Source organism: Antrostomus carolinensis, unplaced genomic scaffold, assembly GCF_000700745.2.
Source record: "Antrostomus carolinensis isolate BGI_N321 unplaced genomic scaffold, ASM70074v2 scaffold1464, whole genome shotgun sequence".
Lineage (NCBI taxonomy): Eukaryota > Metazoa > Chordata > Aves > Caprimulgiformes > Caprimulgidae > Antrostomus > Antrostomus carolinensis.
In genome coordinates, this window is record NW_010312606.1 from 1 (window position 1) to 18,194 (window position 18,194).

At 38.6% G+C, this 18,194-nt stretch overlaps 1 protein-coding gene across 1 annotated transcript; it reads left to right on the forward strand.

Moving 5' to 3' along the window:
- Positions 1-333: 333 nt before the first annotated feature.
- On the forward strand, positions 334-15,811 carry SLC6A5 (solute carrier family 6 member 5; the record flags this gene model as incomplete). Its single annotated transcript, XM_010167027.1, has 8 exons — positions 334-475; positions 900-1,032; positions 3,272-3,406; positions 6,159-6,262; positions 8,757-8,881; positions 14,107-14,219; positions 14,467-14,598; positions 15,662-15,811. Coding segments are annotated over 8 exons (1,034 nt in total), but the record flags the coding sequence as incomplete, so codon positions are not given.
- Positions 15,812-18,194: the final 2,383 nt, after the last annotated feature.

The window sequence follows — 18,194 nt, forward strand, 5'->3', positions numbered from 1 at the left end:
TAATTTAATTTAATTTTATTTTATTTTTAATGGCCCTGGTGGGTTTCCAGACCTTTCTCTGGCTCAGCTGCGCCACTGGGAGATGCCAGCAGAGACTGCAGGTGCCTGTGGCCAGGCGAGGTTCCCAGTACAGAGGAGCCATTGCTCCCCAATCCACTTTGAAGTGATCTGCATCATATGGGGGCTTCCCTCCCCCTTTTATTGAAAATTTTCCTCATCAGGGATAAATGTGATTTTTCAACTATAATGCTAAAAAAAGCCTAACTTTAAAAAAAACAAACAAACAAACAAAACAAGTTATTTCTCTCTTCCCCCCCCTCCACCTCTTCCTAGATTCCTGCATTATTGGTGACCACCCAAAAATACAAATCAAGAACTCTACTTTCTGTATGAGTGCCTATCCAAATTTGACCATGGTTAACTTCACCAGTGAAGGAAACAAAACGTTTGTCAGTGGAAGTGAAGAATACTTCAAGTAAGACCTTTCTTTGTTCACAGACGTGATGTTACTCTTTCTCTAAAATCCACTGTAACAGACAACAAATCACTGTTTGGAAGACTAGAAATACAATAGTTAAGGACAGCAAATGATATCCATTTTTTAAGCGTAGGGATGATGAAAGCTAAATTTCAAACGTTGGATCTTTTGTGTTCTGCTCCTATGGTACTTAGCACAGCTGGGGTGTTGGCCCATGCCTGGCATTTTTATCTACTACTGCAATGCAGATAAATAAAATAATACATGGTGAGAATCACTGGAACCTTCTAGAGTAACCACTGAGAATGCTGAAGCAAAGACAAAATGCTGTAGGAATTTACACTGAATTACTGCCTGCAGTTGCTGTCATTAATTTTTTCCTTTTTATTTCTTTTTTTTTAAATTTATTTTTTATTCTTAGGTACTTTGTCTTGAAGATTTCAGCAGGGATTGAATATCCTGGTGAGATTAGATGGCCCTTGGCTCTCTCTCTTTTCCTAGCCTGGGTGATAGTTTATGCCTCCCTTGCTAAAGGAATCAAGTCATCAGGAAAAGTAAGAAAAATATTTGTGTTTGTACACTTGCAAGAAAGCAGTGTGCTGCTTTAAGGGAATCACACTCTTGTTTAAAGCAGTGAATTATGGAAAATTATTTTCAATAAATGGCAAAGTATTAATGCAAATTAATGTAAACATGGCAATAGTAGTTCCCAGCACTAAGAAACCACCAGGGGCCTTTTCAATGCTATATGCTTGCTTGAAAGCAGTGCATATTATATATCTATTCTATGTGTAAAAAAAAAAATACATGCTATCCCTTTCCCTCTCTGCGTTTTCCTGACTAGCCAAAAATATATATATATCTATATAAAAAGATAATTTGGTTCAGCATTTGTTTCCTAATCTTCAGTAAGTTTAAGATGAGCCCTTGAGTTGTGCTCAGCAGTTGGCTGCCCAAAACTGGTGCCTTCAGCAGCTTTCCCTATTCTGTGTGGTGTTCATTAAAATTCTGCAGTCATCTCACATTTTGATGTAATCAGGGAAATAGAGATGTACATTAAGATTTAAGTAACTTATTTTAAAATCCGAGCTGAGGCTGGTCTGTGGTGAGTGTGAGCAGTGATAGTGTGTATCTTCTTTCCCCACCTATTTGTGTGCCACGTTTCTCAAACTCCTCCTTGCAGTAACCCAGCTCCATGCTCTCTTGCTCTGACATCTCACGTGTCGTTCTCTCCCTTGCTCCTCAAATCTGCAGCTTTCTTCCATGCTTCCCAACTAGCAACTGTGCCAAGAGGGAGCATGTCCTCTCCTTGGCATGGAAATACAGGTGGACAGACTGTCCAGGTGGCAGTCTGAGCAGAGAAATGTAGATCTTTCTTCAGTAGCAGTGCTGGTTTGGGTGGGTTTTTTTTGGTTTTTTTTTGTGAAACCTGTAGGAATGCAATATCCGAGACTTCTCCATCAACATCACTGCAATTAGCACACCAGTTAAAATGTCAGGTGATGAGAGAGCATAAACCTAGCTTATTTACAAAGACTAGGCTGAAAAGATAAAAAAGCTGGAGCAAAATAACTAGATATTTCCTGGGATAAAGATAGTGGATATGCAGAGGTAGTTATGAATTTTCTAGAGCTGGGCACAAGGTTTTAGATTCCAAGTCACCCTTTTGCATCCAAGAGCTAACAACATCTGTTGGGAGGTAGCCTGGGAATTAGCAGAATATCCAGAGACTTTCCAGGGGAAAGGTGAGATTTTTTTTGTTGCTGTTTTTTTCCCCTCTACCTTAGTGTTGTAGGAAAAACTGTTTCATGAAAGGCCAGAGCCAAGAAACAGACAATGTACAGGATAATAACTTGGGCTTGGGTGTGGTAATAGATAACTCTTTAAGTAAGTCTTAGTGGAAAAGAAAAATATTGACTTCTTGATGTTAGGGGTAGAAAAACCTTTCTTCATGCATAGATGAGTTCAGTGTATCCACTGCACAAAAATTCATTGGGGGCAACCTCTTGAAACAGCAAAAAGAAAGTTGGGAAAGCAGTTTGAAAAGTCACTTCAGCTCAGAGGATCCCTGTGAGATTCAGAAGTGAATGTGAAAAGGATTTGAAATGCTTTTGGGGTAGAGTGTACAGCTTAACTGACCATAATCTGTCCATTTTATTTGGCCACAGAGAGCTCTGCTCTGCACTAGATAATTAGAAGGACATTAAACAGGCAACCTCTGTTGTGTGTTCAGGCAGCATGATCATTGGGTCTATTTGGATCATTCCACTGACTTACTTTTTTTGCATTGGGGACCACAAATACTGCCATGGTGATATGTCATTATTAAGAAGTACAAACAGTAATAAAAATTCTTTAGGCTTAGTTAAATATTGAGAAATATATAGAAAAAAAATTCAGAACTCTAAGTGTTATTGAATGGCATTTTAAATTTCCTTTCCATTGAACTGTGTTAGTTTAGTCTGGGCAAGGATCAAAAATGATATTTTTATTTATCTGTAAATTCCAATTGTTCTTCTCCAGATTTTCTTTTCTGCTTTTTCTTCCTCTCTCTGTCTAGAAACCCAACTCTGTTGCTCTTCATATTATTCCTTTTTCCAGCAGCAAGAAAAGCATAACATTTTCAGATTTCCTGGGAAATAATCCTGTCGTTTTCTTAGTTTATCCCCTGGCTCTTGTCTCTGAGCCTGAGTAATTACTTTCTTCAGGCAATAGTGTAGCACTTGTATTTTCCCCCTGTCTCTTTACTTATGAAACCTTTTCAATAATCTTTTTTTTTTTTTGTCTGTTCAGGTGGTGTACTTTACAGCTACGTTCCCCTATGTTGTCCTCATTATCCTTCTTATAAGAGGAGTAACTCTACCTGGAGCTGGAGCTGGAATCTGGTACTTCATCACACCAAAGTGGGAGAAGCTGATTGATGCTATGGTGGGCTTATTATTGCACTTATAACTCTGCCAGGGTAGATAACTCATTCAGAGTTCCTAGTGTCTTGTTCTTCATCTTACATGGAGTGTTGTTGCATTGGATGGTTGTTGTTGGTGTGCACATAATGTTTTTTTTTTACATATATTCTTATAGATAAGTTATTTATGTCACTTCTAATATTTCACCTGAATCTCTGAGTAGGTGCATTTGGAAAACAAGGAATTAAAAAGGAAGTATAGAATTTAATCCACTGTTGAATGCTGCCTTAACTTGAACAAACACATGAAGCTTTAAATAGGTAACATAATAAACTTATCTGCATTTCTTGAGAAATGTATTTAACTCATTGAGTAAAGATTGTGCTGAATAATGTACCCGAGACATTAGATTAAACAAAATCAAATTATACATCCTTATCTAACTCCCCAATAACATATATACTATCATTATCTTACCTGCATTGTAAGAAAACAAGGCTACTTGCTGTGTAGGAGAGGACAGAATTCAGAGACTTGGTACCTGGTTTTGCTCTTTAAACATTGACTGTAGGAGGTGGAGCTTCAGCTCTGCTGCCTCACTCATGATTTCAACTGATTTCTAAAAAGCCCTTCGTTGCCAATGAAACCAGTTAAAATAGTTTTTATTTTGAAATCACTGAAAGTTCTTTTTACAAGGAAACGTTTTTCACTAAAATGTGTGTCAGATCAGTGTCTGCAGATGGAAAAAAACAAAAGCAAGTGGCATTAGTAGAATGCTTCACTGCTATGTTAGTGTCTTTAAAGCCAATCCTGTGTCTACTGAAGCAAAGCTTTACTGATTCTTGCAAGGACAGAGGAGCTGATTCAGCTGAAAAAAGCTTTCCTGAATCAAGACTTTAAAGCAAATGTTCCTTGGGATTTGAACTCCCACATCCTGTAACTTCTCAGCACTGTATACAAAATGCTTCCCTTTAAAAAGAAATGTGAATCAGGATTTGAAAAAGGAATTTCAAAAACATTTCCTGGTAGTGTTCAAGAGTAATTGAATAGAATTATCCTAAAATACGGATGAATAAGTAAGTGTTGGGTACTCAGTAATCCCTACCAGCAATCCTTTGGGTCTTGTTTTAGAAAATGTTTGTCCTGGGCTTTAATTTTTTTTTGTTGGTGAATGAATACAATCAGAATATCATGGCAAAAAATGAGAGGAAGTATCATGCTATCTAAAAAGCCGTTTGTTGCCAATAAAACCAGTAAAACCTGTTTTAAAATATACAAGGATTTATGTTTGTGTAGACATAAATCCACCCAGAAATCATATACTTGTTTGACATGGCACATGAGTGCCCGTGTGACTGTCTTGAGGCAGGAGTCTGGAGCCTGAAGTGAAACCTGAGCTGAGAGTTACAATTCAGACTCTTGTCTGTAGAAATTTAAGAGGTATTTTTAGCAACACCTCAGGAAATTTACTTAAAAAAAAATAAATTCCCCTAATAATTTGATTCCTCTATCAATAGTGGTGTGATATCACACTGACAGATTGATAATTAAAGATGAAAGTGATTTTCTGGATGAATTATGCAGATCCTAATTTCCTTAATATTTATGCAACAGTAAATATTTTGATTCTTTGGTGATGGGAATATTAAATCTTTTGCAAACAATAGAGAAATTAATTTTGCATTAGATATGAACATTTTTGGATCCCACCTTGTGCAATAAAGGAGGTGAGAACTGCTGCCTTTTGCAAAACGGGACTGTCTGAATACAGCGAGTATCTGTATAACCCTGAGTAAGTGTTTGATAATATTCAAGTCAGCTTCTGTTTTCAGTTTTCTTTGCAGTGTAACATGAATTAATAGCTGTATATTACACTCAACTAGATGAAGGATTGATTGTTTGCTGGCTGATGACTTTTACAGTAGCATTGAAGTAATATCTTCACTCTGGTCAATGTGTGTGTACAGGTACATCTACCTGTGTGTGTGTATCTCCATTTCTGCACTGTGAGCTTGGGTGGAAAATCAGGCTTTGTAGGAAAGCTTGTAGATAGAAATACCAACACCTTGAATGTTTTGGAAGGGATAAGTAAGACCAACTCCTTTGAAATTCCAGGCAATTTAGAAATGTTTTCTCAAAATGCATTTTAGGCTTTGAAGAACTCTGGAGAACAAACAATGCTGTTTGGTTGTTTTGGGTTTTTTTAAGAGAGACTTGGTTGAGCATGTCTTCTCTTTTAACAGAAGAAAACTGGACTCTCGTGTCCAAATAGCCCTAACTTGCACTATGCTGTTTGATGTACAGCTAATGAGAGAAATTTACCCTAATTTTAATGTAATCTCATGAATCTTACATAGCGCATCAAGCAACACTGAAGTTCTTGCTTTTAACAAGATAAAGTATAATTTAGGACCACTGGCGGGTAAACCATCAGCACCTCTTGAGTTTTCCTCTTGATTTGTATTTTCTTTGCTGAATGTATTTGAACTGATAGGTATCCAACAAAATAGTTTGAATATTTCTGCCTTGCATATGTGACAAAGGTTATATTGTTATTTTATATGGGTTCAACAAGCACAGTACTCCTCATCAAATGGGCACTATGTATTTTGGGGCAGGATTTTGCTTTTAAACGTTTTATTGCCACCCATTGCTCTAAAGTTCATTTAAACTACTTATGTGTTAATCCCCTAACAGTAACATTTAATAGTGTTACTGATCTTTCTAATACTCTTTCCTGAAGCCGATGCTATTTCCTCTCCTGTCTATCTTAGGTTTGGAAGGATGCTGCCACTCAGATTTTCTTCTCCTTATCTGCAGCATGGGGAGGTCTAATTACTCTCTCTTCTTACAACAAATTCCATAATAATTGCTACAGGTATGTGAGAATGAAATCCATCAGTCTTATTAAACAGGTTTTGTCCAAAACCAATGGTCTTCCAACTTGCAGAAATCTGGTTTGAAAGCCTGTCCTCTTATTTATTTGTTTAAGTTTTATTTTATTTTATTTTGGGGGCAGGGGAGGTTTGAGGGGGTTGGTTTTTTATGTTTGGTTGGGGGTTTTTTGGTTTTGTTTCGTTTCTTTAATATTTTTTTTTATATTAAAAACAATTGCATCCTGTCCCCAGCTCCTAAGCTCCTAGTCTCAAAATGAACCTTAAGCTTATTACAGTCGGTGTTGGCTCTTCATTTTCAGAATCAGCAGTTTTAGGTTGGAAAGCAATCTGGGAAGCTGCCAACAGCTGTGAGCAGTGATACGAAACCGTGTCAGTTGGCAGCCTCTGCTGAAGAACAACCCGTGTCTAGAATGGGTTGAAGTTTGCTGTTAAGAAGTGCATGACTTGGAAGTGCCGTTTCCATATGTGGGATTCTTGTCTCTCCTAAATATTATTTTTTTCCATCTATGCTTAGTGTGGTTTTACATGTACAAATTTATTTTAAGTTGTGAAATTTAAAATTGCTTTTATGTTGAAATCACTGAAAATTCTTTTTTACAAGGAAAAAAGTCATTGTTTTGGGAGCATAGTATAGTTTTTCACCAAATTGTGTGTCAGATCAGTGTCTGCAGATGGAAAAAAACAAAAGCAAGTGGCATTAGTAGAATGCTTCACTGCTATGTTAGTGTCTTTAAAGCCAATCCTGTGTCTACTGAAGCAAAGCTTTACTGATTCTTGCAAGGACAGAGGAGCTGATTCAGCTGAAAAAAGCTTTCCTGAATCAAGACTTTAAAGCAAATGTTCCTTGGGATTTGAACTCCCACATCCTGTAACTTCTCAGCACTGTATACAAAATGCTTCCCTTTAAAAAGAAATGTGAATCAGGATTTGAAAAAGGAATTTCAAAAACATTTCCTGGTAGTGTTCAAGAGTAATTGAATAGAATTATCCTAAAATACGGATGAATAAGTAAGTGTTGGGTACTCAGTAATCCCTACCAGCAATCCTTTGGGTCTTGTTTTTGAAAATGTTTATTGTTGGTGAATGAATACAATCAGAGTATCATGGCAAAAAATGAGAGGAAGTATCATGCTATCTTTCTGCATTAATTTAACAATGTTTTGTGGACTTTGGAAAACGTGAATGAAAATTTTGAATGGAATACATGGTAGTGAAGTATGAAAACCTTACAGGTTTAATATTAAATACATGCTTTACCTATGTTAGAGAGGGTTATAGGAGACTGAAACAGAACTAATTAGAAAAGCTTGGTTACTTCTAATATTTTAGTTTTACAACACAACTTAAACACTGAAATGAAGCATGACTAATTTATCTTTCAATTTTTATAATCATTAAATTCTAATGCTGCAGATAAAATTGTAATTTTCAATTACATATTAATTTTTTAATCATTAAATAATCTACAATTGCAGAAAACTTACATAAATTTACTTCATAACACATACCTAAAATATTTTACTTAAAGCATATCTGAGTTTTGGAAGAAGATTAACACATGATGATCCCAGGGCATTGCCATTTTTTTCTGTAGACCTGAAGAATTAACCTAATAGCTCCTGTTAGGAGATGCCCTGTTAAAGATTCCATAATTTTTCCATCTCAGTGAGGTTCTTGACAACTTTTTGGGTTGTATTTTGTTCTGTTCCTGACAAACAGAGCAGGAGGAATAAGCGATTCTAGCTAACTTAAAAAAAAAAAAAAAAAAAAAGACAATTAAAGTGATCTGTTTGTTCCTAAATTGTAGTAGTTTAATGAAAAGTCTTCTGGACACACATATTGTGAAGAAAAAAACAAGAATCCTATTAAGAATGTAATAGTTATGGATGGGAGGATCATGAGTGCTGGTTTCCTGCCAAGTCACATGGACTTACCCAGTATAGTATGACCTTCAGGTATGAATTTCTTGAGATTCCACTAACAATGTCAGTGGAAAACTGTACCAGGAAATCCTCTTCAGATGGACAAGTGTCTTAGTGAGTGCTGCAGAAAGTTTAACCTTGTAATTTTGTGTATAAACAGAAGAAAAATACAGCACAGAAATCGTCTTACCTGGATGGTGGCAGTTAGTCCATGGGTAATATAGTGAGCAGGTAAAGAATAAAACATTGTGTTTCAAACCATGTCATCATTGCTACGTTCTTCAGAGAGGTCAAGAGCAGGAGTGTTTATCCTCCTGCATGGCCTGTGGCTTCCTATATGGCATATGGGTGATGGAAACTTGCACAGCTGATGACTGGTGGTGGTGTGAGAACTTCTGTCGTCTCTGATCCACATCAAACATAAGTGTAAAAGTGTTCCTTCAACAGTGTTCCCACAGGATGTGTGTGCTCATGAGAGAGGCTCCTGAAATGTGTCCAAAACCCTCCCTTGCATGTATTGCAACAAGGTGACATGACTTGTTTTTCTTTTCAGGGACACATTGATAGTCACATGTACCAACAGTGCCACGAGTATATTTGCAGGCTTTGTCATCTTCTCTGTTATTGGCTTCATGGCAAATGAGCTCAAAGTGAATATTGAAGCTGTGGCAGACCAAGGTAGGGTACACTGCCATTTTGTTACTTAGACACCTTATGGCACCTTCAGCTCTACTATTAATGATGTAATTGTCATTGGAGGTGGGAATAATGGCTTCAAAGTGGAGTGGATTAGTAAACCACCTGTAGGCATTTCTGTACAGGAGAAAGTACACTGGGAAGTCATGATATTATTTGAAGCCTCCTTATCAGTCGTTTGGTAAAAGAAGGAAGTAAGCTGAAATTAATTTCAAATATTTATGTAAATGACTGATGGGGAGGTAGGGTGAGATATCTCCTTCACATACTGCACGTGGTGTCTGATCATAGAATCATAGAATAGATTGGGTTGGAAAAGACCTCCAAGATCATCAAGTCCAACCCCTGATCCAACTCCACCAACCCCTGATCCAACTCCAACTCTTCTCATTTGTCTCTGCTACTGTTCGTCAAATCCTCTTCAAGTTAAAAGGTGTCCCGTATGGATGGTGGGAATCTTGGATGAGAGCACAGTGTGCTTTAGGATGTGAGTGGCTGTACAAATACAGTGTGAGAGGGGGATTGAGCTTCTGAACTGTGGGGAGCAAGGAGCTGCCTCTGTGGGGAAGCAAAAGATTTCTGAAGAACTGATTAGAAGATCTTAGTGGAGTGAGATGGTTACAAATGGGGATCTGAAGGGTCTCACTTGGCAGAGCTGGACGTGAGGGAGAAGTGTGCAACTGATGGAAGAACTGGTGCTGTTGTGTGTCGTTTGGTATGAAGTGGGAGGAGACAGGAAGGGAGGAGCTTTTGAGGTAAGGATCTGAGATGTTTAAAGAGTTGTAAAAATCTGATGGGATTCTAGAGGGATCATTGTTACCTTAGTCTAGCCCTTCTTTTCCTGTGAAATGTGGAGCATTTTGCCTCTAAGCCAACCAACCCCCAGATCTTTAAGACCATTTGGAACTCTGTTAAAAAGACAAGTTTTTAATAACTTTGTAATAACTTATATTCCAATTTACAATTCCCCCACCAGAGCTGTTTCTGTAAGCACACGTGGGTGCTAAGTGTATTGTGGGAGCTTTCAGCACAGATACAGCCATTTCCAAACACTGAAGGGAAGTGATTAATAGCTTCTCCGTGAGCTGTGGGGATGGTTCCCAATGTTCTTCCCCTGAAACCCATGATAGCACAGAGCAAGAGGAGCACAGAGAGGGAGGAGGACAGAAGAGTTAAAGAAATGAATGTATCATACTCGTGGCTCACTGTCTGCGTTAATGTGAAGACACTAAACACTTTTCTGACAGGTTTGTCGGGTAGATAAATTCAATGCCATGAGGTGCTACATGTAGCCTAAGGTACCTGAGTGACTGGGCATTGTGATTCAGAAACTGTAGCAGTGAGTTGACAACGGGGGATAGAAATCAAGACAATTTTCCATAGTTTCTCTATGGTAATATCCATAGGTCATTCTGGACCAATTAGGTATGAAGGTTAATCTGCATTTAGTAATGTTATGGGAGCTAAATGCAAAACAGACAACATGAGCTGGGAACACCAGAAATCCTGTAGTTGTAGGAACAAGAGCTGGTGAAGCATTATTTTTGCTTGAAAAATACCTTTTTTCACAACTCTAATGCTTCTACTCCTTTATTAGAAACAAGCTACTAAAGGTGAAAGGATGAGAACAACAAAAGAAGGAACAAGATGTGGCTGCTGGTTAAGAAAAAGAAAAGTCTCTTATTTTCCTTTTGCCTATTCCTTCTCTGTAAACTGAAACATGGATAATTCCATGGATTTTGCAGTACTTCTGACATCAGAGGTGCAAATAAAGGTGCTGGGTCACATTCAATTTCTGCAGCTCCTTCGGTTGGTACTTGGTGAGGGAAATCCTGTGAGCTGCAGTTAAGTCACTGCGAGTTAGCGTGAGGCTTGCACCAGCTGACCCATGGTGGGATGAGCTGCTAACTGGGCTGCAGATTCAGCTGAAGGGTCTGAGAGCAGAATTTCATAGGATGGTCAGCCAGCAAACTGTTTCTTGATAGCAAGCACAAGTTTGGGTTGGAAGGGACCTTTAGAGATCATCTAGTCCAACCCCCTACAGTGTGCAGGGACATCTTAAAATGGATCAGGTTGCTCAGAGCCCCGTCCAACCTGACCTTAAATGTTTCCAGGGATGGGGCTTCTACCACCCCTCTGGGCAACCAGTGCCAGGGTCTCACCACCCTCAGCATAAAGAATTTCTTCCTTATATTGCGTCTGTCTCCCCTCTTTTAGTTTAAAACCATCACCCCCTGTCCTGTCACTACAGGCCTTATTAAAAAGTTTGCCCCCATCTTTCTTACAGGCCCCCTTTAAATATTGAAAGGCCACAACAAGGTCTCCCTGGAGCCTTCTCTTCTCCAGGCTGAACAACCCCAGCTCTCTCAGCCTGTCCTCAGAGGAGAGGTGCTCCAGCTCTCTGATCAATTTTGTGGACCTTCTCTGGACCTGCTCCAACAGGTCCATGTCTTAGTCCCTGTGAAGTGGTAAGGGATTACTGCGTGTGCAAGCAGATGTGATGCCAATTCAGTGTTCAGTGCCTCATCCCTTCTTTTTGGTCTGCCAGTCAGCTAAGCAGGAACAGAAAAGTTTAATTCTCATCTCAATTTTCTGTCTGGATTAGACTATTATGTTCGAAAAACTCCATGTAGCCAGGTGTTTTAGGAGTAGTGTTTCCAATAATATTTTTATTTTAGACTTTACCTCCATCCTGAAACAAACAAACAAAACAAACCAACCCCAAAATCTAAACCGCGCTGCACTCACCAAAATTATTTGTAAGGAGTTAGAGTCAAAGGAGCTGTGCTTGAGTGAAGTGGCTCCAAAGAGATGGACAAAGGGAGGATGTAGAGCCATAGCTGTTAGGGATGGTGGAGGAAACACTTGGTTCAGCTGCTTCATCTCCCTGGAGATGGCACAGTATTTAGCGCAGGGGATCACCACTCCTTTTCTGTTGAGTGCTTATTGGTGGTCTTTGAGTGACTAGTCACAGGCTGGAGCTCTTTGGTCCCAGCTGTTTCAGCAGCTGTTGTAGGGGATGTGAAAAAAGCTGTCATGAGACAATCTTACTGCAGAGCTGTCAGTGCCTTGGTAAGAGCATATTTAGGCCATTTAAAAATATCTCACGAGGGTGAGGCTTCACTGCTCTAGGGGAAATAAAATTTAGTCCCATATGTGAAGACAACTGTACACTGGGAAGAGAGGGAAGAGTGGGGATAACTGAGGACTGAGTTAGCACGTTGAATTAACAGAATTAAAAAGCAGACTCAGCAAGTGGGGAAAAGAGCCAGCCCTTGTCCCTGCCTACCTTTTTTTATTCTAAAGTTGTTTCTTTTTACAGAGAAAGAGAAAACAGGTAAAATGATGCTGAAATGTAATCTCCCTTCAAGTTTTCAAGAACTCGTATGGAATTGTTATTGGAAATAGGAAGGGATTTTTTTTTTTTTCATCCTAAAATATTAACCTGAAATACATAATTTTTTTTCATTTAGAATCTTCCTTCCTTGATGAACAAATAAAACACTTCTCATGGATAGAAAGACAGGCCAACCTATTTTCATTCAACTCTGTTTGATTAAGAACATAGGCTTGAAAAATTTTAGTAATTTAAAATTAAAGTTCAAGGTCATTTGACTTTTTTTTTTTTCCTGTTTGTTTCAACACAGATAAAATTTTTGGAGTTTTCTTGGCTTTAATAGCCCTTTAGAAAGAGTTCATATCCCCTTAAATCTCTGAAGGTGAGGGTGGGAGCCAGCCTCCCCGCGCCTGGATGTTCCCTGGCATGTGGTACCTTAGAGAGTTATGAGGGGCTGAGATGGAGAGATGTGCAGTTTCATATTCCATAATTAAACTTTCCCTAAAAGTATGATTAATGAGAATTCATTCTGAGACTTAATTAAACTTCTACATGCAGGAAGCTAGTGCAAACAGAGCCCTTATCTCTAATAGTCAAGAAGAAATCTTTAATCAAGAGACGAAAGGATGTGTTCATGAATATGTAGTAGTTCTACACTCACCTTCCTATTCCAAAAAGCCCTTTTTCTGCAGCACATTTTAAAGGTAGCAACACTTACTCAGTCATGTACGCTGTTATTTTTTACCATGTTGTTAACTCTCATGTTTATCTTTTGCTCAGAAGTATCTCCAAACAACTTACAATTTACCTGTGGAGATTATTTCCCACGCTGCTAAAACTGGGTGTTTTTCCCAGTATGTGAGAATATAACAGTGTTCTCTTGAACAGATACAGGGTGGGGAGCTTTGGGAAATAGGATGTGATAATCCAGATTAAAAATGGCCAGGACAGAGTGAATTTGGAGCCCCTGCTTGTGGCATGGGTCATGCAATCAGCACAACTTGGCTCTCATTTGTACCTCACCTGACAGGAAACATCCTTCAGAGCGTTTGAAGTGGGCACTCCTTTAGTTGGGATAAATAGAGAAGAAGTGCCATCTACTGTAATGCTACCACTACGTTCCTGCAGCCTTTTCTCTCAGGCAAATCTAAGCATACTTGTAAAAATATTTTTTCTTCACAGTCAATAAAAACTATAGCCCAAGATATGAAACCAGCAAAGAAAGGAAAAATCCTGGTTAAGGTTTTGAAAGACCCCATCTCCCATCTCCCTCCTCATTTTTCCTGCTGTGTGTTATTTCAGAATTTCTTGTGAGTTTTTTTTAGACTCTTGGTAGTTACTACCTTGTGTCTGGCATCAACTCTGTGCATTTATTCTCTTCTCTCCTTCTTATTTGACTGCATGCTGATGAGTTAAAGAAGAGTGTTTTCTGTTCATCCTTGTAGTACTGAGGTGTGGGTGATGGCTCTGTTGAGCTAAGGCTGGGTTGCTAATTGGCAGGGATGGTGGCAGGAATTTGGTCATAGAGCAAGGAAGAAATGTAGCTGTAGTACATGATTTTTGTTTATTTTTTGTATTTTCAATAGTATATTGGTACACTGGTTAAATGTGTATTCTGCAGCTTGGAAAGTAGGAGTGTATGAATGTTTTGAAACTTACAGTCAAAAGATCAATTGATCATGTGAGGCTAAATTCTGTAATGGTTAAATCTCTGTAAATAGGAGAGACTCTGATCTTTTTTACTTTTATCAAGCAAAATAATATTGTACTATACTTTGAAGTATGACTCTTCACATGTCCCTCTTTTCCATTCAGTCAACAATGATAACATGATGCAAGGTATCACAGCCTTTATTTTTCTCATTTCTAGGTCCTGGAATTGCTTTTGTGGTTTACCCAGAAGCTTTAACTAGGCTTCCCCTCTCACCATTCTGGGCTATAATATTCTTTTTGATGCTTCTGACACTTGGATTGGACACTATGGTAAACTGTTTCCTCTTCTTTTCCTCTTGCTTTTCCAATGTATTTGTTTGGAGGACCATGAGATTACTAGCTGTTTTCCATGTGGTCAGTGAACTGCTTTGCAAAAAGAGGAATAATGCCATCAATGCTGAAATTACTTGAGTGACATCTGAACATTTAACACCCAGGATGTGAAATACTCTCTCATATTCCAATACATCCCATGGGACAATTTTCTGTAAATGAATCCTTTTACTTTGTCTTCCAGTTTGCCACTATCGAGACTATAGTGACCTCCGTTTCGGATGAGTTCCCCAAATACTTACGTACACACAAGGGATTGTTCACTCTTGGGTGCTGCATTTCCTTTTTCATCATGGGATTTCCTATGATCACTCAGGTAATAATATTGTCTTTGAGCATCACTGTCTGTCCCCAATCCCCCTCTGGTGGCTGTTCCCCTCCTGTGCAAGTTGCAAAAGATTAAGTTGAATTTTGCTGCCTCCGCAAAGACACCAGGTGAGTCTAAAAGCTTTATTTTTTTATGGATGCTCTGACTGAGATATATTTAGAAGACTTTGCTGTTCAAATCTTTCTGAGAATTAGACTTTCAAAATTTATCCCTAGCCAAACATCTCCAAAATAGTCATCTAAGGTATTAATTAAAAAAAAAAAAAAAAAAAAAAAAAAAAAAAAAAGGGGGGTGGGGGGCAGAGTTTTTCTGCCACATGCACACCAGTTCTGGGTGCCTTCCCTCACAAATTAGATATATACTAATAGTCTTGACAAACTGTGGAGTTAATAATGATATTCTCATCTAGTCTTCAGTGTCTTTTGCCCACTAATTCCTCCAGTATTATAAACTCTCAGCGATTTCAAGAGGAGGTGCACAAAATCTATTTTTCTCATCCTTTTCCTCCTTTTTCTTTCTTTTTTTCCCCATCACCCAGCAGCCTAACTTTGCTGTTCCAAAGCCTAGGGTGGATTCAGTCCTTCCTTCACTTGAATTATGCTGCTTAATCTCTGCCCTGAAGATAGGGCTTTATATTCTTCCCAAAGAGATGAACTAGACTCGTTATTACCTGGTTTCAGTGGCGATTTTGCTTTTGACATAGTATTAAGTGGTTAGAGATGCTGTTGGTAGAAGGTCTGGTCACCTTTCAGTCCTTAATCTGAAAGGACCAAAACCAATGTCTTCCCAAGCTGTGTTAGTTACCAGGCTCAGGTGCACCCTCTGTTTTTTCCTTGTTGGATTTGATATTCATTCAGCTAGAAGGCGAAACTGTAGTGCGGCATGAGCCTGTGTCCGGTCAGTGTTTGGATGCTTACTTGGGGTGGAGAGTCCTGGGTCCTGCTCTTGTCCATTTTGCCAACCTTAGCACCAGTTAGAGTTGACACACACATGGAGAGACACCAGCTATATGCCACAAGTAATGGCTCTTTTATTCCTTTTTTTTCTTTAGGGTGGAATGTACATGTTACAGCTTGTGGACACTTATGCAGCTTCTTATTCTCTTGTCATCATTGCCATCTTTGAGCTTGTTGGAGTTTCTTATATATATGGTAAGAAAAAATACTGTTATTGGACAGCCTATGTCAAAGCAACATTTTAGCATATGGTAAAGTATCTGGGAACGTGAAGTTCTTAAGGAAAGGAATAATTTCCTCCCCCACCCCCCATGAAAATCCTCGTAATTCCCTTATTTTGAACTGAGGCACAATAGGACTTCATTACTATAGGATTCCTTTAAATCCATGTATTCAAAAGACTTTCATATGTCCTTTTCCCACCAATAACTTAAAGCAAATCCTTAGAGGTGAATATAGGAACAGCCCAAGTATTTACTGACACTTCTCCAGGGGCTCTTTCACACTTCAACAGTTTTAGGGTCAGAGAAGTGGGCCAGAAATGGTATCTTTGCATTTAACAACTTCTGAAGGATTTCTTTCCCACATATGCATCCAGCCTTCCTTTCAGCCCATCTGTCCTTAACACAGAATCAGGACTAGGCAGCTACTCAGACTGATTAATTATGCATGGTGGCAATACCAGTTATATCGATCCATGCTGAGGTACATGAAATGATGAGGAAGATCCTCAGCTATTATAAAGCAGTGCAATTACCTTGATGCTCCTGTAGCTACATCAGTTACTACCAGCTGGTGATTTGCTCCCAAACTTGTCCAGTGTTTTCAGGAGATTGATTCTTGGAAATGTGTGATCTTAGATGGTTGTGGTAGGAAATATCAAGATCTCTCTACATTAAACAGATTATTTATTTATGTCTGGTGTGTGGTGGTGCCACTTAAGACTTGCCTTCAAAAGCAAAGGAAGACCTGAATCTCAGAGTTAAAAGATGACAAAGATGAGGCTGTTTCTGCTGGTGCTGTGGATGGGAATGAATGATATATTTTGTCCCAGCTAGATATGAACAATCCTGCAGTGTTCTGTTGAAGGTGCATATATAGTAGTGTGATCTTAGACTCTAGTCTTGTGCACTGGATCCTTAGATCTACCTGCATTATGGGGTCCACTCTGTAATATAAACATGTTTAAAAATCATATGTAATTCAAAACATGCAGAATTTGTTGCTCTTGCTTGAGAAATGAGTTTTATAGACAGGACAGGGAATCAGTTCTTCCTTCTTTTCTCTAATTTCCTGGAAATACAGAAGTGTATTTTATCTCCACTGACATCCAAGCCAGTGAGCAGGTCTGAGTGGTTGTAAGCAAAGTAAGATATAACCTAGTGAGGAAATGTTACAGAATACAATGGAAAAAGTAAAAACACTGAGAGAAAAGTTGATCTAGACTGATCATGTTTTGGTTAATCATGATGCTTGTTGGTTTTTTATGTCCCTGAAATGTAAGTATTTTAATTGGAGTTGGTTTAGAAGTGTAATCTTTGTGAGTGAAATTATATTGGTAACTGCTATCAGCTTTACGTTCAACCTGTCTTCTCAAAGGACCTGAGTGGAATGCTTTGAGATATCTCCTGAAGTGAAGTCGAGATTAATTTTGGGGGATTATTTAGCAGAACTCCTGGTTTGAAAATCAATGCTGGCAAGTTGTGCCATTGCTCTGTGCTTCAGCTTCCATGAGGACAGGCAAGGTTTGCCCATTCCCTTCCCCCAGTTACCACCAAGTTTGGCAATTAACATTTCCAGAGGAAACACCACCAGGTACATGTCATCTGAGACATTACCATCTGGTTATCGTACTGCCCAATTCCCCAGCTTTCCTAAAATCAATGCAATTCCATAAGAAATGGTGATTGGGAATGCTCAAGAAGAGTATAAGGGGTTGTTGGGTATTTTTTTTCCCTTCTTCCTCCCCATCTGTTTGCTGAGAGCATGCCTGAACATTGCTGTGCTAAAGCACTAGATATTGTCACCCTTCTTGGCCACCAGTACCTTCAGCATCACCTGCTCTGTACCAGAAATATTGTCTCCTCTAAAGCCATGGCCATCAGTGTGCAAGATAAAAATTCTTTGCTTGAAATATTTTTAAATAACCTCAAAACTACTTAAGTTTGTAGAATTTCTTTGTTCTGTATGTTTTTAAATAAGGATGAAGGTAAATAGGGAGTAAATACTGGCTCTGTTCCTCCTCTGGACGCTGTGTGGCAGAAGCACTACAAACCTGTCTGTCTGGAACAACCTTTTATTAAGCGTGTAAGCAAAATTGCTCTGGCTAGTGCCTGCTTTGCCCAGCAAACTCAGTATCCCTTAAAACACTAACTTTTATGAAAAACAGAAAATAATAAAGAAATAGTTAGAGCACTGCAAAGGAAGGATTTGAATAGAGGAGAATTTTTTTCTTGTTCTTTTTTTAGTTACATATTGCTTCAATGTAATCAGACTTGGAAAAGATCAGCCCATTACGAATAATTTTTTTCCCATTCACCAACTGATTGTTAATCAACAGCTGTTAGTAAAGCCTTTGATTTAAAGTTATCAAAGATTATTCCCTGGAATGTACCTTTTGCTAAACTA